The following is a 23993-nucleotide window of genomic DNA, read 5'->3' on the forward strand; positions in this document are numbered from 1 at the left end:
TCGTTTTCTGCAGTTCTCTTGGAGAAGCCCACACCCTTGCCAACCTTCTGTCCCCGAGTCACGTCTTAAGGCTTGGCGGGCGGCACATTACAGTAGTTCTACTGAGTCCCGCCTCTGCTTCGTAACCTCTCCACGGGCCTGCAATTTTTTTCCATGTTGAAGTCATGAGTCAGGGTCACTGCATGACTAGAGACGACCCTCAGGCTGCTGGAAATGGCTGCCGGGAGCCGCATCCCCTCACGGCTGATAGACCCATGGCCTACTCAGCTTGGTTTTCCAAATATGGGAACATAGTTCCTCGATTGGCCAAAGGACTGCTTCTGCATCAGCGCCCTTGTTCCTGAACAACCAGACAGAAACTTCTGGATGCTCACCTTCTGAGAAACAACCGGACAGAAACTTCGGATGCTCACCTTCCGAGGCAGGAGCCACGCCCATCTCAGCTGCCTCTGACCTAGCTAGGTTGGCCTCCCCGGTCCAACTAGAATTTCTTCCCTGTTTCCTGAGGAAGATAACTAATCCTGAGCCACTCGGTATTTCATCTCGGAGTGTGGTTCCTCCTCACTCACTGATTTGCTCACCCACAGGCACCTCTGCCCTTGGGTGCTGAAGCAATGCTGTCTGGGAGCAAGTGGTGTTGAGGTGGGTAGCTGGAGGACCTTGATTAGCTGGGGCGGTGTCCCCTCAGGCCTGCATGCAGGGTGTGTAATGGTTTCTAGACAATTGAGTGCTTTTTACTCAGGCTGTGAAGTTGGCGTCATCACATAGCAGCTGGTACTTAACTTAAGCCCTCAGCACCTAAGGTTTCTTTATTAGTCAGAACTCTCATTGGTTGGTCATTCATTCATTCATTCATTGATTCGCTGGCACTCACTGTGTGGGTCAGGCTGGCCTCATCGGTCCCCCTGCCTAAGCCCCCTCACTACCTTGGCTGCAGGGGGCCCTTCTGAGCCTGGTGAGTGGTAGTATTTAGTGCTCACATCAAACATTAAAAAAAAAAAACTTTGGGTAACTGTTTATAATCATTATTAAGAGAACTCGGTCTAGCCAAGTGTGGTGGTGTAAGCCTTTATTTAATTCCAGGACTTGGATGGCAGAGGCGGGAGGATCACTTCGATGAAGAGGCTGGTCTGGTCTACACTGTGAGTTCCAGGCCAGCCAGAGATGCATAGTGAGACCCCAGCTCAACAACAACAAACTGTCCTAAATTACCAACAAAGACGATGACATGGTCATGGGCTTGTTTTTTCTTTTAAGCTGACAACGTTTTGAAGTGTAGAGCTGAATACAGGCCTCTCATTGATTAAATAGGAAAGCCCAGCTGAAGGGATTTCTGCCTAGTCACAGGTGACGGTCACACACTGAACCCCCTGTATAGCGCCAGCGCCTTCTGGTTTTCAGATTATATGGTCGCTGCAGCCTGTCTAGCAGCCACTGTACAATCTCGTTCTATCAAAGGGAGGAGAAGAAAAAAAAACCAAAACCAAAAAAGAACTTGGAGTGGGGCATGGTGGCGCACGCCTTTAATCCCAGCACTCGGGAGGCAGAGGCAGGCGGATTGCTGTAAGTTCGAGGCCAGCCTGGTCTACAAAGTGAATCCAGGATAGTCAAGGCTACACAGAGAAACCCTGTCTCGAAAAACCAAAAAAAACAAAAACAAAAACAAAAACAAAAAACCAACCCCCCCCCAAAAAAAAAAAAAAGGAAAAAAAGAACTTGCAAGATTTGAGGATAAAGCCTAAAGTGCCTGGGAATGGAGTACCATGGGCATGTTAATATAATTATTTGAGAATCTGACCGATAGTACTTTTGTCACTGTGACAGATGGCTTTGCTGTGTTTTGTGACATTCAGGTCAAAGGCAGCAGAGGTATTAAGTCACAAGTCACAGTGACAGAAGCCAGCTTTGCTCGCTGTGTGGCCTCAGGCAAGTTGCCTGGTCTTCCTCTTCTGTAGTATACGGACGGTAGGTAAAGTGAACGGATTCGATCCGTGCAGCGTTTTAGTCTTCTTTTTTAACTTTTGGGAAAAGTAGTGAACTTGGTATGTGTTGCCAGTATAAAAAAGTTTAAGGGTCGGGCGTGGTGGCGCACGCCTTAATCCCAGCACTTGGGAGGCAGAGGCAGGCAGATCGCTGTGAGTTCGAGGCCAGCTTGGTCTACAAAGCGAGACCAGGACAGCTAAGGCTACACAGAGAAACCCTGTCTCAAAAACCCAAAAAAGTTTAAAAGCGGGCTAGAGAGATGGCTCAGAGGTTAAGAGCACTGCCTGTTCTTCCAAAGGTCCTGAGTTCAATTCCCAGCAACCACATGGTGACTCACAGCTATCTATAATGAGATCTGGTGCTCTCTTCTGGTGTGCAGGGGTACGTGCAAGCAAAAAAACTGTAAACTTAATAAATAAATAAATCTTTTTTAAAAAGTTTAAAAGCTCGTTTATCCTATGTATTTGTGTCGATAGGGGAGAGGTGTCACCTGGCGTTGCTGAGGCCTGCTGGTGCCACCTCCTTGCTAGAGGAGACTTTACACACAAGGTAGAGTTCCAGTGATGCTTACTGAAATTATCTAAAAGGTCACTTCATTTATGTTGAAGTATAGAATGCTCTGCCGTAGTTAACAGGACTGATTGGTTCCAGGGCATGAAAGGAGACAGCAGAGACACAGAGCTTCCTAACCAGAATCTGGATCCTGAAATATTTAGAGTGCTGACAAGGTTCCAAGTGGAAAATTCTACATTATGAAACTTTTTTTTCTGCATAAAATTATTTAAAATTGTCTTCTGCACACATGCATAGGTTTTTTGTTTTTGTTTTTTTTAAATATGGAACTAATGAATTTGGTGTATTTTTTTAAAGATTTATTTATTTATTATGTATACAATGCACATCAGATCACATTATAGATGGTTGTGAGCCACCATGTGGTTGCTGGGAATTGAACTCATGACCTGTGGAAGAGCAGTCAGTGCTCTTAACCTCTGAGCCATCTCTCCAGCCCCGAATTTGGTGTTTTGAGTTGGGTCTCAACCCAAATCTAAAAATCCTGAAACATTTTTGGTCCTATTTATTTATTTATTTATTTATTTATTATTTAGAGACACAGTTTCTCTGTCCTGGAACTTTCTTTGTAGACCAAGCGTTTTGAACAGGGCCACCCACTCATTCTGCAGTAACTCAGAAGACCAGAGGAGGGCTAGGGGGTTCTGCTGAGTGGGGAAGAGGAATTCTTCAGGTAAAGGGCGAGTGTGGCTGCCTGTTCCTGAGTGGCTGTGGGAGCGAGGCTGCAGACAGGTCAGGGCGTCTGTGAGGGCATGTGGGGTAGGTGAAGGCAGAGGGAAGTTTTGAGCAGGGCACTGACAACATATGCATTCAGTCCTCTGTCTGTGAGACCAAGGATGGAGTTTGGCTGGAGGTCAAACCTGGGACAGGATTAGTGGCAGGAGGAGTGCCCCAGTTTAGGGGTTGGTGACTGGGTGTGGGGATCCAGGCGAGGTGAGGTCTTTGGTTCCGGGCTGTGGGCGGCGAGTTCTGGCTGCTGGCAGAGGAACAGTCTTGGCAGGAAGGATGGTGGGTTTTAGTTGTTTTGTGTTGAGATGGTTGTGTGTTTCGGGGAGAGAGAGCAGAGCTAATGAGTCTAGAGATACTAGAGTTGGAGACAGGAAATGATGCTGGGAGCCTACCGCGGAATCTGGGAGAACGACAGTATTGGTTCAGGGCAGACCCTGAGGCCCCTGCCTTGAGTGTTGTAGCTATTTTATCATCGCCGTGAAAAAAAACTCTGACAAAAGCAACTTACAGGAGAAAGGGTTTATTTTGGGTCACAGTTCCAGAGGGACCCAGTCCGTCAGGGTCAGGAAGACATGGCAGCAGGCAGTAGGGAGCAGGAGGCTGGCCGGCCATGTTACATCTATACTTAGGGACAGAGTGAAGAAGAAGTGCGACAGGCTGTAAAGTCTCAAGGGCCATCCCAGTGGCTTTGTTCAGCAAGGCCCTTTTATTTATTTATTTATTTATTTATTTACTTATTTACTTATTTATTTTTATTTTTATTTTTTTAGCAAGGCCCTTTTATTTATTTATTTATTTATATTTTTATTTTTTTAGCAAGGCCCTTTTAAAGGTACCTCAGCCTTGGCAAATGGTGTCAGTAGTTTGGGACCAAGTGTTCAGACATATGACCCTGTGGAGGACATCATGCATTTAAACTACATTATCGTAGGAGGAAGTTTAGGAAGGGCAATAGAGGGGTCACACTTAGAGACAATGGGGTGAGGAGTAAATGAATAGGAATGAGGAAGCAGATGAATTTGGAGAGAGTCACAGACGCCAGGCGAGAACAGCCAAGGCCGGACTTCAGAGTTCAGGTGTCATTTCACTAGTAAGATGGGGACTTTTGGGGAGTCTAGGTGAGCCTAGGTGCCTGAGCAGGAGTGGAGAGCAGGATTCTTGGAGACAAGGACATCAGGTATCCTGACATACTGCTCTTTGCCACACCCCCTCAAGGCAAAGTCTCTCCTTGAGATAACAGTGCTCTTCCTGTCTCTGCTCCCCGTAGTCCCCATGACAGGCATGTGGTGCCACATCTGGCTTTTTACAAGGGTATGGGGGATTTGAACTCAGGCCCCCATGTTCTCACAGACAGCCTTCTACCCACCGAGCAAGTCGTTACGTCATCTCTCCATCCCCCGAAGGCAACTTATAACGAGGGAAGGTTTGTTAAGGCTTATGGTTTCAGTCCATAGCCACTAGCCCTGAGGTAGGAGTGTGAGGGGGAGGAGCCTTCCTCCTTTTCTCCTGAGGTCATGCTGCCGTCTTTTGAGAATCCTTTCATCAGCTTTCGTGTTGAGTGTGCTGCGTGGCATCTGAAGTGAGGACTGGGGAGAACGGAGAGCCCGAATAGCTGTTATGTAAACTCTGGGCTCCTTTAAGGTTGCCACTTGTCGTCATGGCTGTCTAAAGGGCTTGTATGGCTACGCAGCTTAGCCACACGTGAAGAGACCGGATGTACCCTGTAGCCACAGTTAACAGGGCTTTGTTTGTTGTAACACTGTTGAGTGCCTTTTTGGCAAGTGCCTACCTGCTTTATCCCGACCCTTGTAAAACCAAAAAGGATCTAAAGAAATGCTTTGGTGTCTAGAAAACAGAGGCGAGCTTGCGAAAGAATTTTGAATTGTTGTGGTTTGAAATTTAAGTTCCAAACCTTAAGACTGAGTGTCGTTTTGAGTGGAAACACCTAAGTTTAATACACGAAGTGAGGACAGAGTGGGGAGTTGGTACCACAGTGGAAGGCAGCGCAAGCGTCGCTGTGCATGCGACAGTGCAGGAGGGTCGGTGACAGTGAAAGGCACAGTGCATGCGACAATGCAGGAGGGTCGGTGACAGTGAAAGACCGCTGTGCATGCGACAGTGCAGGAGGGTCGGTGACAGTGAAAGGCGCTGTGCATGCGACAGTGCAGGAGGGTCGGTGACAGTGAAAGGCGCTGTGCATGCGACAGTGCAGGAGGGTCGGTGACAGTGAAAGGCGCTGTGCATGCGACAGTGCAGGAGGGTCGGTGACAGTGAAAGGCACAGTGCATGCGACAATGCAGGAGGGTCGGTGACAGTGAAAGGCGCTGTGCATGCGACAGTGCAGGAGGGTCGGTGACAGTGAAAGGCACAGTGCATGCGACAATGCAGGAGGGTTGGTGACAGTGAAAGACCGCTGTGCATGTGACAGTGCAGGAGGGTCGGTGACAGTGAAAGGCGCTGTGCATGCGACAGTGCAGGAGGGTCGGTGACAGTGAAAGGCGCTGTGCATGCGACAGTGCAGGAGGGTCGGTGACAGTGAAAGGCGCGGGTCGGCTTGGCCAGCTTGTGGCCTCTGTTTGATAAGTATGCTCGGACTTTTCAAGTTTATATTAGAAAGAAAAGTTAGAATAACATGGAACCCATGGGTGCTATCGACGGCCTTCACTGGAAGGCTGCTCGTCTAGCGTTCACTGTGTCCAGCACTGCATGAAAAATAGGATGTGTTGGCATTCCAGAGCTGAGGTTGCGGGGGGCGGCGGTCAGAAGTTCAAGGTCAGCCTTGTCTGTGTAGTACATTTGAGACCAGGCTGGGCTGCTTTTAAAGTCAAGACAGGATTCCTCAATGTAGCCTTGGCTGTCCTGAACTTGCTTTGTCGAACAGGCTGGCCTTGAACTCAGAGATCCACCTGCCTCTGCCTCTCTGAATGCTGGGATTACAGGCATGTGTCACTGCACCTGGCTCATAAATCATTGTTTATACAGGTATAGAATAAAAATAAGCAATACTGTGTAGTGTATGTGTACGCAGAATTCTGCCCCAAATAGCTGCTTTCTAGTTCATTCATTCTCGGAATAAGAGTTTTAAAAAGTTAGCCAGTGATGGAAGCAGTGAGGAGTTGGGATGTTTTAGGGTAAGTATTATTCCTAATATTTTTGGCTTTCCTGCTCTTGGCTGGATCCCCTCTCTTTGGCATGCTGAGCTCATCCTCATCCTCTTTCCTGCCCAGTGAGGCTGACTTTGGTCCCCAGCAGCAGGTTCCCTCATCCTCCGGCTTCTGCAGGGCAGGAGTGGGTGGGAAAGGGGGGAGAATTAACTGTCTCCACTCCCCCTGGAGGGCGCGTCCACGTACAGCTCTGTGCTGACGGTCTTGCCCACAGCCTGTCTAACTCCACAGTCTAGAGACTCATTACAGAATTATCCCAAACGGCTTCTGTGCTCCTCATTGACACCTGCTGTAAGTGGTCCCTCTGTTGAACTCTTCCTTGACGCACTTGACTTAATTTATCATGTGTTTTTAGCGGAAACCCTGGCTAGATTAGTCAGAAATCATGCTTGATGCTGTGTGGCAACCAGTGTTCACTCAAAAACTGTTGTTTGGCAGTAACAAAAAAGTGTGACTGTTTGTCTTTACCCTGCAGATACCCTGAGAAGCCTGAGAGGACTGTGCCTCTGGTGTCTCTAGACTCTTCTTTAAGGCTATGTGGCCTCAGTTTTATTAATGAGGAATGGAGAGAAAGCAAGCAACTCTGACAGATTGGCTCAAGTTGGCCCTGTATCCTCCAACTGTAGTGTGGAAGGGGAGGGGGGATTGGAGAGGGAGTCGGAGAGAGAGATGCAAGTAAGTCTGGTTTTCTTTCTTTCTTTCTTTCTTTCTTTCTTTCTTTCTTTCTTTCTTTCTTTCTTTCTTTCTTCCTCCGAGACAGGGTTTCTCTGTGTAGCCCTAGCTGTCCTAGAACTCTCTTTGCAGACCAGGCTGGCCTTGAACTCACACAGATCCGACTGCCTCTACCTCCTGAGTACTGTCTGTAGTCTGGTTTTCGAGTTTAATATTTTAGCTCACGCCAGGCGGTGGTGGCGCATGCCTTTAATCCCAGCACTCGGGAGGCACAGGCAGGTGGATCGCTGTGAGTTCAAGGCCAGCCTGGTCTACACAGTGGGTTCTGGGACAGCCGGAGCTGTTACACAGAGAAACCCTGTCTCCAAAAACAAAAACAAAACAAAATATTTTAGCTCACAAATTACAAGATGGATTGGACAGACCCATAAAATTTAGGGCCTCTGGCATTCCTATCAAAACAACCTCACCAGGGTGCACAGGGCGCAGAGAACAGTTGGTGTCGTGGCCGAGAAGCAAAAGACAAAGAGGAAGGGGGCGCTTGAGAGCACGCCCCAGAGACCCGAGGACCAGCCGCCATTCCCAGTGGAACCATCCTAGAGGCCAAGGCCTTCAACACACAGGCCTTCGGGGTGCGTTCACCACTCAGCTATCCTGGCTTACACCCAGGGCCAAGTCCGCCCCAGACTAATGGAGTCCTTTGACTATTTTCCGTGCTGAACTTGGGTCATTTTGTATCAGGTCTGTTGCCTTTTTGCCACTGTAACCACTTTCCCTCTTTCAGTAGCAGCTACAACCACAAGAAGTGGCCCCGAAAGCAGCACAGAAGCAGTAACACTTCTTTTACGAATGCTTTTCTCTGGCACCACTTAGGGAAATAAAGCTTAGAGAGGAGTTGGATGCCTCTCTAAGCAACACGTGAAAAATCCACTCCCACGCCCCTCCCTTCTAAGTCTCTTGAGTTCTTTGCTCTAGAGCTCCCAGTAACCACACAGCAGCTCACCACCATTCATAACTGCAGTTCCAGGGACTCCGATACCCATGGGCAGCAGGCACAGGCAGGATGCACAACAGTCATGCAGACAACACACCCCCACACATAAGAAATAAAATCAAATAACTCCTCCCCTCTACGTTACGTGAAGGAAATGTCAGGTCTTGACTTTCCATGCGGAGACACCTGCTCCAGTTAGCGTGGCTTGCTGGAGTCAGGGAAGAGGGTACTGGGAGGGTCAATTGGTTATTGTCACATGGCTGTGACCACGAAGCCTGCTGGAACTGAGGTCAGGAGGAAAGGCTTACTTTGGTTCATGAGGGTTTCTCTCCATCCGGGTACAGAAGGCATGGTAGGATAGTTTAGTTTTTGGCATCAGAAATGTGTGGTGGGAACCCCAAAATGCAGGCAGAAGTCAGCATTGGGTAAAACCTTCAAAGACCCTCCCTGTGACCTGCTTTTACCGGGGAGACTCTACTTCCTACAGGCTCCACGAGTTCCCAACAAATACCGCCACCAGCCAGGAGCCAAACACCCAAAACTGACATCAGACTCAAAGCAGGACAGAGGCTTACACCTGCAATGGAATACTTTAGCCTGAGGTAACACCTGCCATTTGCACTAGATCCAGTGGCCTGAACCACACAGCACAGCACAGTCCCTTCGGGAAAGAACCGCATATTCTGGGAAACCGCACCTGGGGTGATTGTACAGGAGCACAAGGAGTGGCGCTACTAGGAGGTGTGGCCTTGTTGGAGTAGGTGTGGCCTTGTTGGAGGAAGTGTGTCACTAGGGGTGGGTATCAGAAGCTCAAGCCGGTTTTCTCCTCACTGCCTGCCCTCACAGGTAGAACTCTCAGCTCCCTCTCAGGCACCACGTCTGCCTGCACGCTACAATACTTCCTGTTATGACAATTATGGACTAAACCTCTGAAACTGTGAACCAGCCCTCAATTAAATGTTTTCTTTTGTAAGAGTTGCCCGTGAGAGCTAGACATGGTGGTACACACCTTTAATCTCAGCACTTGGGAAGGCAGAGGCAGGCGGATCGCTGTGAGTTTGGGGCCAGCCTGGTCTACAAAACGAGTCCAGGACAGTCGGGGCTACACAGAGAAATCCTGTCTCAAAAAAAAAAAAAAAAAAAAAGTTGCCATGGTTATGGTGTTTCCTCGCAGCACCTATGAAAAGTGGAGCTGCGCAGTGACAAAGGGCCACAGTATCACAGATACTCACGGACCCTGTCGGGGAGCACAGAGTTCCTGGGGCATGCCACCTGGAGGATTGGAACAGCCACGGTTTATGCTCTTCGGCTGTTTCTTTTTCTCTCTTCCAGCTTGTATGTAATGTCAGCCTGCAGTGACTGACATTTTAAGTCAGTCTGTATCAGTTCCCAACAAGTCACAAGTTTATTCATTTGCTTGCGCGTTGTTATATGCTACTTTTTGGGTCTGCCAGGGTTGCCCTATAATGAAATGTTGGTGAGTGTGCCCAGTTGTATGGTTTAGTTACCATAAAAGCACTGTTTATAATGGGCAGTTCAGGATGCCTAATCACTTATTGTCCCCAAGTCTGATGTTTCCCTTCTCTCGGGACCCAGCAGCGAAGTTAAGGACAGCTTTTCAAATAAGAATAGTGACAATGTGGCCTTCTTCCAAGCCTGCTCCCAAAGCCAGCAGTGCTTTCTCTGTGGTTTGGCAGTCTACAAGCAGCACTTATGCAGCATGCACACCCACTGAACTTACGTGGGCTGGGTCAGACACTACAGTGTCTCTTTGCGTCAGGGCTCATTGAAAGCAGGCCTGTCATGTGGCTTTATAGCTCAGTGCAAAGCACCCAAGCTGATGAGAACGTGGTCTCTGTTCTGAAGCCCGCCACCTGCTATATCTCTTTATGGTAGATTGTGGGAGGTGCTGCTACTTGCCTTTCTCCATAGAAAGGATTTCCCAGGGTTCCCCAGACTCCTGGACTACTGGAAACATCCGAGAGGTCGGGCCCTGGGCTTTTATAGCATTTATTTCCTATCATCTTTAAGTGTTGTTATTATTGCTATTCTAATTATGGTCATATGTGCACATGAGTTGCCCACAGAGTCCAGAAGAGAGAGTTAGTTCCTCTGTCCCTGCAATTATTAAGCTGGGGACTGAACTCTGGCCTCTGCAAGAGCATGCACTCTTAAGCACTGAGTCAGTCACCTGTCACGTGCCAGGCCCATCAGTCTTTTACTGTTTGAACAGCACATTCTAAGCAGATGCAGGTGTCACCCTCCCTGCTGGCAAGGCTTTACAGCAGCAGCAATTACTACAACACAAACATTTTGGGGCTTTCTGAACTGAACTGCTGGAGGTGTGATCTACACACACTGCTTGGATTAGCAGTATCAGCAGAGCGGAACATTCTGCCGCACAACAAGAATTGTATAGTTGGACCCAGGTACAGTTCCCAGCACCCACACAGCAGCCCACAACTGTCCGTAACTCCAGTTCCAGACTGGGTCTGACACCTCTCACAGACATAAATGTAGACAAAACATCAATTCACATGAAATCAAAATAAATACAAATTAAAAAAAAAAAAAAAAGAATGGCCTGGTGGGTTTTGTGGCCTTTTGGCTCCCACAGGTGGCTGGGGTCAGGCCCTTGCATCTCATTGTGCTTTTTGGGGTCCAGGCTGCTGGTCCACTAGGTGTCAGGAACTCTTCTTCTGGCTTTCTGGACTCCAGCAATGAGAAGAAGCCCAAAGAGTCTACACCAAGAATCCTCACCAACACATGGAGACTTCCTGATGCTCAAGCTTGCTGTAGGCTGCACCTCTGGAGACTCGCAGGTCATTGCCGCATGGTGCACTTGAATCCCGATGGGATTTGCCTTTATTTGCCTGTCCTTTCCAGTCTCACAGTTCATCTGTCTGGGCAGAGTGAGAGCCCTGCAGAGTACACAGAGTACACAGTTCCTTAATGCTCTTGTCTGTGTAGCTGCCACCAAACACAGAGGAAGAAGCCTTTCTCCACAGGCCCGTATTGGCTAGCTCAATCCATCCATCCGTCGTATGGAAGGATTTTTAAAGGCCCCGGGACATGGCGTTCCTTTCAGAGTACCCGTCCCTCCCTTCATTACTGAAATCTCTTGGGTGACACAAGACACTCTGTTGCTTTTCTTGTGAGGAAACTGGAGAACCTGAGAATCATCAACTGGATGACTCTGGTAACACATCTTTGCGAATAAGAGTAAGGGCGATTGAAATATTCATGTAAATGTTGATCTCAGTGGTTTAAATGAGGATCTTATAAAGTGAACCCATTGATCCCTCCCTCCTCCCCCCACCTGATCCCTCCTGCTCTCATCCCCACCCCCATCCATTCTATTTCCCCTTCACAGTGATTCTCATGTGGCCTTCCTTGTTACTTAGCTTCTTCGGGTCTATGGATTATAGCATGGTTGTCCTGTACTTCATGGCTAATAGCCACTTAGAAGTGAGCATATATCAAGCGTGTCTTTCTGGGTCTGGGATATTTCATTCAGGATGATCTTTTCTAGTTCCACCTATTTGCTGACCAATTTCATAATGTCCTTGTTTTTAACAGCTGGGTTCTATTCCATTGTGTAAATGTACCACAGCTTCTTTATCCATTCTTGGGTTGAGGGACGTGTAGGAACCTACCTTTGACACTGCCTGGAGGGCCAAGAACCAGAGGCTAGATAGCCCAGAGACCTAGGATAGCACCAAATACAACTGGGGGAGGGGGAAGGGAAGGAAAAGACAAGATAAGAAAGACATTTCTTTGCTGAGGATATTGAGGGGGAAATGAGAATTTCTCCATTAGGAACTTGCTAAGCAGAGGCAAAGATGTAGCTACCCAGGAGAGAGTTAGAAGAGTTCACGGAAAGCAGAAGAGAACAAAGGCAAGGCCAGGACCTCCAGCCTCTGTGGACCTAGTGACACAAGTGAGGTCTTCATCTTCATCCTTTGGCTTTCCAGACCCTTGTTCTCTCTCTGGATTCACTGCAGAGCCCTTTAAACTCAGTGGATCTTGCTTTTAAACCATCAACTGTGGGGTACACAGCTTTAATGCTAGCACTGGGGAGGCAGAGACAGGTGGATGCCTGTGAGTTCCAATCGGATCTTGACAGGGAGACTCTGTCAAGAAAGAAAAGGAAGCAAGGAAGAAAGGAAGAAAGGAATTGAAGGAGGGAAGGAAGGAAGGGAAGGGAATGAAGGAGGGAAAGGGAGGAAGGGAAGGAGGGAAGATAGGACAGAAGGAAGGAAGGAAAGAAGGAAGGCAGGGAGGAAAGGAGGGAAGAAAGGAAGTGAAGGAATGAAGGAAAGGAAGAAAGGAAAGAATGAAGGAGGGAAAGAAGGAAGGGAAGAAGGGAAGGAAGAAAGGAGAGAAGTAGGACATCTTCAAAATAAAGCAGCATCTTTATGAGTGAACAAGTTTAAATGAAAAACTCACTGTTTCTAATTTCTCTGTGTAGAAGTTTCATCAAAAATGAATTCCAGCTCACAAACATGTGCAGTCATGTCTGCATTTGACTTGTCTTTTCATTGCCTTCATAATACTATTTTTTGTTGTTTCTTTTGGTTTTATTTTTTTTTAAGACAGGGGTCTCTCTGTGTAGCCTTGGCTGTTCTGGACTTGCTTTCTAGACCAGGTTGACCTTGAACTCACAGAGATCCACCTGCCTCTGCCTCCTGAGTGCTGAGAATACAGGCACGCACCACCACTGCCCAGCTAATAGTGGTTCTTAATGGTTCAAGGATTTTAGTTTTTTCTGGGGGAACTCACAGTATAAGAAACACAAACAAACATTCAGGTTAATGGCAATAGCGAAACATAAAGGATGGTGCTACTAGAGTACCAAAATAGATTTCAGAAATTAAGTCAAGACTGGTTTCCTATGAGAAAGAATAGGGAAGACAGCTGTAGGCAACAATAAGAGCGTGGCTGGACACGCAGAAACAAGCCATGCTAGACAGCCTGTTTAAAAAGACTGTCGTTGGCCAAGAAATAGTGATATAGTGATATCTAGTTGTAAAGCAGGAGTTTTCTCTTGTTCTCGGAACTTTAACAGTATGCCAGGATACGCATATGCCAGGATAGTGATCAGGAATTTCCCTAAGACCAATTATCTTAATTTAAAGTTGGCGTAGACCAAACAAAAGTCCTACAACCTCTTTAAGGAAAGTTGCAAAACGGAGATCAGGACAGCATGGGGCAAAGACTGCAGACATCAGAGTCCACGCTCGGGGTTACAGAGGAAAACGATATATGATTCGTCTGATCTCGGTGAGACTCTGGCCCATGCCTTGGCCCACCTGCCTTATAGGCAGAATTCCCCTGGTTGAAGGTGATGGCAAATATTTCAACAACCAAGCAGAGTCCATGGTCAGAGAAAACAATTGTGTTGCTTAGTAGGCCAATATTTGAGTGAATTAATCACTTGAAGTTTTTCTCATCTGTGAAATTTTTCTCATCTGTTGAGTTTTCAGTACTTTTAAGTGTTACTTCAGAAAATCACAAGATAGCCCCTGTTCGTGTGTTTAATCGGGACACAGATGTTTGCTTGCTCCCTTGATTTAGAAACACTTTAAGGTTCCATTTGCCACTTGTTTGATCTGTAAACCTTTACAGCTAAAAGCATTCCGAGTCAGAAAGCTGGCCTTTTGAAACTTAAATCATTAAGGCTTTTTCCCCCAAATGTGAACATTTCATATTGTCACTTTCAAATAAGCTATTTTTAGAATGATTCTTCTGCCGGGTCCAGAAATTATGCAAAGAAATCCCTCCGTAAGGCCCTAAACTCTAGCAACTGACTGACATCTAATCGGAGGTTTCCTGTTCTATCTTTTTCCAGCCGGCTTCCAATTCCAGCCATAAAGACAAGTGAGGAGCATTCTAAGAAAAAGGCTGTTTTGAGTTCCGCTCCACATCGATTGCCCCTCACTAAGACTTTAGGTAGAATGTAGCAGGTGTTTTTGAAACGTGCCCAGTTCCTCCAACTTCCAGAACCCTTCTCCGAGACGCTAAGACTAGGTAAGTTAGCGCGGCCAGCAATCCTGAAGTCTCCATTTCCCTCGCCACGCCCCCTGAGTAACCTAGGTTACAGACACACCCATCCTCCGTAGCTGACCAATCACAAAGGTGAGCATTGCCGGACAAGGTTTGCCCAGCGTGAACCTCGCTGCAAATCATTCGCTTCCTGGACCTGAACGGAAACGGAAGTGACCTCCTATATTTTGAAGATGAGTTCCTCTAGAGAGGAAGATTCGAATGAGTGAGTGAGGAAGTGCGGGACCGGGTCTTCCGGGGGGCGGAGACTCGCCTGCCAGAGCAGGAGGGAGGGAACCGGCCGGCTACGCGCCGCAGGTCAGAATCCCCGGGTCACCCCGCTGTCCTCGGAAGCATGGTGCAGCCGAGACTCTGGGTGACCCCCAGGTGAGGCGGCGACTCCGCCACGGCAGCACCGAGTGCACGCGGGTTGGCCGGCGAGGATGCAGCCCGCACCTGCGAGCATCCCGAGCGGCCACCGCTGCGGCAGCCGGCAGCACAGTGCGACCCAAGGACGGGGCGCCAGCGGCTGGTAAATTTTTCTTTATAGTGAGTCAGCACAAGAAACAACCGAAGAACCGAACCAGCAAAGATCTTGGTTTAGTTCGTTTACTCAGCTGTTGAAAGCTGGTTTGTTTATGAAAAAGCCTTGCGCATGCAACCGGAACAGCTGGAGGAGATGGATCCGACCCCTGTTCGTACTTATTTACGGAGTTTCCATCTTGATAGCCATTCCTGTATGTGTTTGGGAACGAAAGAAATTCAAGGTAAGAGGGTCCAGCACCTCTCCTCTTTCTTAACGCTGCTTGACAGAGTCCCTTTGTCCGCCTTCTTGGTGGTCTGCGAAACATTTCGTCTTTGGTCTGATTTTATTCTGCCGCTACAAGTGGAGTTACCTCCTGGTGGAGAAAATAGTTAAGGCAGCTGCTCAGGATGGACTGAAAGAACTTTATTCTTGAAATAGTAGCTGCTGTGCAGACATTGGGGCTTGACCAGATCAAATAAACTACCTTGGAAGTTACGTTCTGGGTTTTATAAGCTTTTAGCCCGCCTCCTGTAACTAAAGGATTCCTGTTCATTTGACTTTGTTAATTGTTTTTACGTTTGAGGTTACATCTTTTTCTTTGTTTCTTTCTTTAATGAGATAAAGTCTCTAATGTAGATGCTTTGTAACCTAGAATGGTCCTCCTCCGTCTACATTCCGAGCGCTGGGATTATAGATGTAGCCATCATTCTGTTTGTTTAGTGCTGGAGTTGAACCCGGGGCTTTGTGCATTTGAGGCAGGCAAGCATTCTACCAACTGAGCTACATTTCCAGACCTGAAGTTACTCCCTAATCGAAGCACACGTTTTTACAAAGTCCCTCCGGTCTGTCGCTTGTCTTTCTCTCAGTCTCTCTCCCTCTCTCTCCTCCCTTCCCCTCTCACCCCCCCATCTCTCCCTGTCTCTGTCTCTCTCTCTCTCCTTCCTTTTCTCCCTCCCTCCTTCATTTCTTTCTTTCTTTCTTTCTTGTAACTCACTCTGTAGACCAGGCTGACCTCCACTCACAGCAATCTGCCTGCCTCTGCTTCCCTGAGTGCTGCCTTAATGCACAGCCAGTTGTATTTCTTTCCTTACTTAAAAAAAAAAAAAAAAGTATTCGTTGCTGTGTTCATGGAATGGCCCAGTTGTGGAGGGACAATTTAGGGGAGTTGCTTCTGTGTTCCCAGGATGAGGAGTGCGGAGGATGGAGCTCAAGTCGCCAGTGTTGGAGGCGAGCACCTTACCTGCTGAACCCTCTCTGGCCCACTTTCTACTGTTTGTTGACGTCATGTGACAGTAGTGAAGTATTACAAACTGAATAACTACCATAAATCTACAATCTATGCATAAAGTGAATTTGGATTTATCAATTAATAATAACCAGAAATACTTTTATTGAGAAACACTTTATCTCAGAAGAGTTATGACCATGCCGATGGCCCCCTTTTTGATTGTGGAAAATATTTTAAACAATGTGTCAGACATTTGTAGGATCCTTTTAATCACTAAATTTTTTGTTGGCTTTTTTAATAATTATAGGTTTTTAGGTTATTTGAAATTTGTCCACCCAAACTTGGGTATAGCAATCTTAACATAAATATAATGTCCTCACTTAGTGTTCCTTAGGATATAGTATAGAAAGGTAAATGAAATGTGTATCATTTCTGCTTAAGAATTCCCTTAATTGTGAGCTTCAACTGTAGTTTTAAAAAACCATTTCTAATCTTCAGTGTGAACTGCTAACATCCTAAGCCCCTCACTTTCTGATAAGGATATTTAATGGGGCGTGCAAATAAACCAAAGTAATGCATTTGCCAAGTCTAGACCTCAGAACAACTTAAACTGCAGAGACAGGTATGAGAGTATTGCTTAATGTACTTTCTCTGCCATAAGAAAATGCCACGCTTTAGCTGAAGAAAGGGTTCAGTGGTAAAGCAGTACGCACGCAAGCCTGACCACCTGAGTTCCATCTCTGACCCTCGTGAGTGGTGTCTAGGCAAGATGGAAGGCAGGAACAGAACTGTCTGCACGCTAGCCGGCCAGCTGGCCTGCTGTGTGACATGTAACAGCGGAAGCTGCAGAGACCGTGCCTCACAAGATGGAAGGAGAACAGACTCCACGCATGCGCACCTGGGCTCACACGCATAGAAGAACACATTTAAGTATACATAAAATAAACTGAGGGCCTTCAACAAGACTTTTTTTTTTTTCACAGTGTTGAAAACTATTTTGGAGTCAAATATCATGGGGGGGGGGGGGACCAGCGGGGTGGCAGTCTAGGGAAGGTCCTCTCACGTTGCAGGAGGCCATGCTCTTGAGCCCTCAGATGGCTGACAGACAATTCTGAGATCACCAGGGCTGTGAGATTATGACCTCATTTCACCTACGTCATTTCCCATCAGCCTTTTCTCCAAATATGGCCATTTGCATTAGGGGTTAAGTTTCAGCAAATGAGGAGAGAACAACCTAGTAACTAGTGGTCAAACTTCAGACAGGCTCCACAGTTAAAAGAATGCTTGAAGCCAGGTGTGTTGTCGCACACCTGTAATTTCAGCTCTTGGGTAGCAGAGGCCGGCAGATCTCTGAATTCAAGGCTATCCTGTCTAGGACGGCCAAGGCTACACAGAGAAACCCTGTCTCAAAAAAGCTTTAAAAAAAAAAAAACCAAACAAACAAACAAAAACAAAAAGAACTTGAGACTAAGGATACAATAGCAAAAGACCCAGCACCTGTATTTCACAGGGATTTACAAAGAGGGCAGATAATGACCTCCCTGGAAAGAGGGTTTCAGGGGAAACATTTTGAAGAGTGTTCACTGTTGCCACCTGGTCAGTCACTTTTCACAAGTAGGAAGGTCATTGGGGAGCTTAGTGAGCGCACTGGAGGGGGACAGAATTGTTTAAGTAGGAGTGTGTGGGGGAAACATAGGCTCAGGAGAATAGATGAGGGTTTTTTGGTTTTGGTTTGGTTTGGTTTTTCGAGACAGGGTCTCTCTGTGTAGTTTTGACTGTCCTGGACTCACTCTGTAGACCAGGCTGGCCTCGAACTCACAGAGATCTGCCTGACTCCACCTACCAAGTGCTGGGATTAAAGGCGTGCGCCACCACTACCCGGCTGAATAGATGAGTTTTGAAGATTTTGACTCTGAAGGAGGCTGGGAAATGATAGCACATAGGTAGAGAGGACTGGGAGACAAGGAAAGATTTTGATCTTATGTCATTTCCTATTAAGGTTAGAGGCATTAACTAGAGCACATTCCTAAAATGGCTTTATTTTTTTTAATGTAACTATAATTTTACTTAATTCTTTAGAAAGGCATAATAGAGCAAAGTCCCTCTTCATACAGATGAGGGGACATTGAAGCAGAGAGACAAGTGGCCATGGGGATATGACTACAGGAGTGAGTCATTTTTCTGGTCACTTTATGAACGACTGAAATGAAACTCCCCCACAGCACCATGTGAGGATACATGGCCTTCATGAGTTGTCAGCACTAGGCCCCCACTTCACAAGAATCAGAGAGAGAAAGAAGTAACAGGCTAGGAATGGGTGAAGGCACTACGGAAATGTCTCGGGTTTTGTTTCGTTTTTGGTTTGTTTGTTTGTTTGGTTTTGGTTTTTCGAGACAGGGTTTCTCTGTGTAGCCTTGGCTGTCCTGGACTTTGTAGACCAGGCTGGCCTTGAACTCAACGATCCGCCTGCCTCTGCCTACCAAGTGCTGGGATTAAAGGCGTGCGCCACCACCGCCCGGCTCTTGTTTCATTTTTGAAGAGGGTTCATTCTTTTGTGAGGCAGGGTCTCATATATGTAGCCCGGGCTGTCCTGGAACTCATCGTAATCCACCTGCCTCTGCCTCCAAGAAATCTAGTACCCACTTCTAACCTCACACCCACACATGCACATATCCACACACAGACACATACAAAAAAAAATTTTTTTTTGAGACTTGGCTGTCCTGGACTCACTTTGTAGGCCAAGCTGGCCTCGAACTCACAATGATCCACCTGCCTCTCTCTTCAGAGTCCTAGGATTACAGGTGTGTGCCACCATGCTCGACGACATAATTTTTAAGTAAATATTTTTTTAAATTGTTACTAATTATTTGGAAAATACCAAGCAGTGCTAATAATCAAATGAAAATAAAACAAATGTTGATTTTTATAGTCATAACATGAGAGTCTAAGCTCACACGTTCTTTTCTCTTCTAAGGTTGGGATCCACACCAAAGCTTGGTTTATTGCTGGAATATTCCTGCTGATGACCATACCTGTGTCCGTGTGGGGGATTCTCCAACATCTAGTGCATTATACACAGTCTAAACTTCAAAAGCCCATCATAAGGTCACATCCTCACACATCTCTATTACTAGTATTGACTGACTTAACTCATAAACATCACATTAAATGGTTTTTATGTTTTACTCTCCATAGGATTCTTTGGATGGTTCCGATATACAGTTTGGATAGTGTAAGTATATTTTGTTGTATTCTGTTAAGGATTATTTTATGACACTTAACTATGTTTACTAGAGAATGCTTAATAAGGTAAAGAGCACACAGTATTGACAAGGAGAGATTAATAGGAAAAATGTTTCACCTTTTTTTTTTTTTTAAACAGGGTTTCTCTGTTGTAGCCCTGGCTGTCCTGCTGTAACTCACTCTGTAGACCAGGCTGGCCTTGAACTCAGACATCCACCTGCTTCTGCCTCCCAGTGCTGGGATTAAAGATGTACACTTCCATGCCCCCTACTGAAGACTTCTTTTTTCCTTTTTGGGTTTTGTTTTGTTTTGTTTTGTTAAAATAGAGTCTATGTAACCCTGGCTGTTCTTGAATTTACCATGTGGACCAGATTAGTATCCAGCTCACAGAGTTCCATCTGAGGGCAGGGATTAAAGGCATGCACCACCACCACACCTGGTTTTTTTGGTTTTTCGAGACATGGTTTCTCTGTGTAGCCTTGGCTGTCCTGGACTTACTTTGTGGACCAGGCTGGCCTCGAACTCACAGAGATCCGCCTGCCTCTGCCACCCAGTGCAGGGATTAAAGGCGTGCACCACCACGCCCGGCTAGACATTTTCTTTGTCTAATTATCACAGTAGTTGTATTCTCTGTGGAAAGTGTCCGTCTGTGCATCCACCCTACTTTCCTGCATTTCTTCTTTTTCTTTCTTTCTTTCTTTCTTTTTTTTTTTTTTTTGTACTTGATAACTAAAATGTGTGATAGTGAGCAATCTGCATCCTTATCAAAATCTGCGCCCATGGGTTCAGCCAAGCCTGGAGCAGATCTATTTTAAACAAGCCCAGACCCCAGGTTTGCACTCTGGATATCCCATCAGGTGTCATAAGCCGTCTGGAGATGACTAAGTCTAGGAGAGCTGCACTTGGGTCGTGTGTTGCACCTGGTCTGTGCTGATGCTGCCCCTTCTGTATAAGGGACCTGGTGGCAGCAGTCTGTGCCTGGGGTGGCCCATCCCTTAGGGATGAGGGTAACTTACAGTATTACAGTCTTTAACGGGTGAAAAGCCACTAATCTGAGAATGTAAGCAGCCAAGCAAGGAGAGTAACTACACACTAAAAATGTTCCAAATATCTGCATTTGTCATTACAGTCATATTTTGTCTTAACAACATTAAAAAACAAGTATAGTGGTACACATGCCTTTAATCCTAGCACCTAGGAGACAGAGGCAGGAGGCTCTCTATGAGTTCTGGGTCAACCTGTTCTACATAGTGAATTCCAGGATAGCCAGAACTACATAATGAGACCCTGTCTCAAAAAATACAAAATATCCAGGCTTTAGTGGCCTTTAATTCCAGCAGAGACCAGCCTGGTCTACAAAGCAAGTTCTGGACAGCCAAGGCTACACAGAGAAACTGTGTTAGGAAATAAAACGTCTTCAGTAACATTTTTTTCTGATCATATTTTTTTCTTAATTTCAAATTATATTTGAGAACTCACTAACTTTCTTTTTTATGTTCATCACTTCCCCAAACACTTGCCCTTCTGTTTACCTGTATCAGAGAAGTTCGTTGCATTTTAAAGCATGCTTTGCAGAGCCTAGGATGTAGCTCAGTGGTGGACTTGCACTGTTTAATCCTCAGCAGTCCCTGCCTCCCTCCCCGTAAATCCACTCGGGGTACTTCAGAGAGTTTGCTGCAAGTCTGTGACGGGTTCCCCAGGTTCTGTGTTATTGTCCTGTGAATCTGAGCAGTAATTCATGTTCCTCAGGCTACAACTCTTCTTTAATGTCTGTGCTTTTCCATAGTGGATAGCTTTGAACTATCCCCAAATTGCCATCTACGTGGACACCTGCAGGGAGTGCTATGAAGCGTATGTCATCTATAACTTTATGATCTTCCTTACCAACTATCTCACCATCCGATTCCCAAACTTGATGCTGTACCTAGAAGCTAAAGACCAGCAGAACCACCTCACTACACTCTGCTGCTGCCCGCCATGGGCAATGGGGGAGTAAGTAAATCGGGTTTTCATGTGTCTGTTTGGGTTTTACAGAAGCAGAATTATTCAGTTTGGGCCAGCTCTCTGCAAGACAGTTCTGTAAACAGAAACAGTAAGTAGACTTTAGCATGGAGTACAGTTTGAAAGACAACAAAATACATTTTTGTTTGTTTTTGTTTTTGAAGACAAGGTTCTCTGTGTAGCCCTGGCTGTCCTGGAATCGCTCTGTAGACCTGGCTGTCCTTGAACTCACAGAGAGAGATTCACCTGCCTCTGCCTCCCCAAGTCTGGGATTGCATTCATGTGTCACCATGCTCAGCTAACAAAATACATATTTTGTTTTGTTCTTTGTTTTCGAGACAGGGTGTCTCTAGCCTTGGTTGTCCTGCATTCTGTACACCAGGCTGGCCTCACCTTGATAAACTTTTTATTGGGTGAGCAATGTAAAAGTGAAACAAAAACAAAAAAAAACCCACAACATCTATATCTTAAAAATGTATTGCCTTTAATCCTAGCACTCTGGAGGCAGAGGCAGGGGGATCCCTGTGAGTTCCAGGCCAGCCTGGTCTATAAAGTGAGTCTAGAACAGCAAGGGATACACAGAGAAACCCTGTCTCGAAAAACAAAAACAAAAAGCAAAGACCCAGGTTGATTTCCTAGCCATTTCAGCCATCCAAAACCCCAGTTCCAGGGGATCCAACAGGCACATGTGTGGTGCACACACATATATGCAGGCAAAACATTCATACACATAAAGGAAAATAAATGAGCCCTTTTTAAGTGGGATTTTTTATTGGGTGAGGTGGTAACACGCCTGTGGTCCCAGCACTCAGGCAGGGGCAAGTGGATCTCTGAGTTCAAGGCCACCCTGGTCTACAAAGCAAGTCCAGGACAGCCAAGGCTGCAAAGAGAAACCCTGTCTCAAAAAAAATAAATAAGTAAAAATAAAAAGTAGGATTTGTTTGTTTGTTTTGCTTTTTCTCCCCCTTTTCATTTTGGATTTTCAAGACAGTGTAGCTTTGGCTGTCCTGGAACTCACTCTGTAGACCAGGCTGGCTTCAGACTCACAGAGATCCACGTGGCCTCTGTTTTCTGAGTCTTTTTTATATATATATATATACATTTATTTTATTACACATATATAAAACAAACTACATACAGCACAGAGAACCATGTGACAATCATGAGAATAATGAGTTCTATACATGTTACATTCATAGTGAATTGGCCATCTGCATTCATCTAGTTTGAAGTAAATGTAAAAAAAAAAAAAAGTCTTTAAAGAGTTAAGATTGCATATTTTACCCAAAGAACTTTAGTTACTTTTCTCACTACTGTGATAAAATAACTGACAAAAGCAACTTAAGAAACAAAGGGTTTATTTGGCTCACAGACTCATTTCACTTGGTCCTGTCGATTTGAGGTGAGCATGGCAGGAAGCCCCAGTTCCCAATACTGTTCTGTGCTGTGCTTCAGTGGAGCTAGGCAGGGGTGTCTTTCAGAGATAAAGTTACTAAATAACTTCAGGGGCTGGAGAGAGGGCTCAGAGCACTGTCTGTTCCGAAAAGGTCCTGAGGTCAATTCCTAGCAACCACATGGTGGCTCACAACCATCTATACTGAGATCGGGTGCCCTCTTCTGGCCTGCAGGTGTATATGCAGGCAGAGCACTGTCTAAGTAATACATAAATAAGTCTTTAAATAATTTCAAAGTGGGCTTTAGATTTCCTTGCTGCCATCCACACTCTTATCCGCCTGTCATTTAGGACAAAATTGGCTGAATGAATATAGTTGTCATCTGACCGAGTCATTTCCATTTGGAGGCTTTGAGATGTTTTGATGCCACTGAATAGCTAAGATGGTCTCTTTCTTTTGCAGAATGCTGCTCTTTAGATGCAAACTAGGAGTGTTACAGTATACTGTGGTCAGACCAGTCACCACTGTTACTGCTTTGTAAGTATGACTCTCCTTTATTTTTTTTATTGTTTCAAATCTTCATGCTACATGCCTGGGAATGTAGCTCAGTTTGGTAACTGCTTTGTATGAACAAAGCCCCGTGTTTAATCCCCAGCCCCTCAGAAGGCAAGTGTAGTCGTTCATGAGAAATAATCCAAGCACTTGCAAGGTAGAGGCAGGAGAATTGAGAATTTAAGGCCACCTGGGGCCCTGTCTTTAAAGATCTGTGTTCTTACATGGGAAAGCAAGTAGGAAAAGGGTATTGATTAATAGCGTAAGTCTAGCCTGCTACAAAACCACATATATAAAAGCTGGGTTCCGTAACAACAAACAGTGCAAGGCATTGCCACAAGATTCACATCCTTTTGAGAGCAGACATGAGAAAAATCATCAGAGGAAAACACTTTAGTTGGGTTAATCACACAGAGTGTGTGTGTGTGTGTGTGTGTGTGTGTGTGTGTGTGTGTGTGTGTGTGTGTGTGTTGTTAATTTAAGAGTTTATTAATACTGTTTTAAACTGGTGCAGGTCTTTAATCCCAGCACTGAGGAGGCAGAGCCAAGTAGATCTCGTTCAAGGCCTGCCTGGTTTACATAGAGAGACTACATCTCTCTCACACACACACAAACTGTGATGCCAAAATATTAAAGTTTCAATAAAAATTCCAAAATGTGAGTTTCTGCAGACCACAGCGTAGAATCAAGCCATGTAACAATACTTCTTATCCTGCCTGTGCCAGAAATACTTATAGAAGTATGTTTTATTGCTTTGCTGCTTAGAAACTAGGTGAGCATATAACTTAATACTTGTATTAGAATTTACTCGGGGGATCTGAATCTTCAAATATTTACCGCTAAGTTAATTTAGAGGGAAAGTGAGCTGTAGTCATGTTTATCAACC

General features: G+C 45.8%; 1 protein-coding gene across 9 annotated transcripts in view; it reads left to right on the forward strand.

Moving 5' to 3' along the window:
• Positions 1–375: 375 nt before the first annotated feature.
• The window catches only part of LOC311583969 (transmembrane protein 184C-like), a 31021-nt gene continuing 7403 nt past the window's right edge, over positions 376–23993 (forward strand). For 2 of the 9 annotated variants that reach the window (XM_084803389.1, XM_084803397.1), the window contains exons 1-8: positions 7604–7753; positions 13967–14145; positions 14238–14386; positions 14711–14927; positions 18892–19022; positions 19113–19149; positions 20947–21152; positions 23018–23092. In XM_084803389.1, coding sequence (XP_084659515.1) covers positions 14355–14386; positions 14711–14927; positions 18892–19022; positions 19113–19149; positions 20947–21152; positions 23018–23092 — 698 coding nt within the window. In that variant the 5' untranslated portion in view covers positions 7604–7753; positions 13967–14145; positions 14238–14354. Of the gene's footprint in view, positions 643–6551; positions 7125–7603; positions 7754–13290; positions 13399–13966; positions 14146–14237; positions 14387–14710; positions 14928–15853; positions 15914–18891; positions 19023–19112; positions 19150–20946; positions 21153–23017; positions 23093–23993 lie in introns of those variants that run through there. The other 7 variants (XM_084803392.1, XM_084803391.1, XM_084803390.1 and 4 more) reach the window with 7 other exon arrangements.

This window comes from Acomys minous (assembly GCF_964271855.1).
Source record: "Acomys minous genome assembly, contig: SUPER_14_unloc_2, whole genome shotgun sequence".
NCBI lineage: Eukaryota > Metazoa > Chordata > Mammalia > Rodentia > Muridae > Acomys > Acomys minous.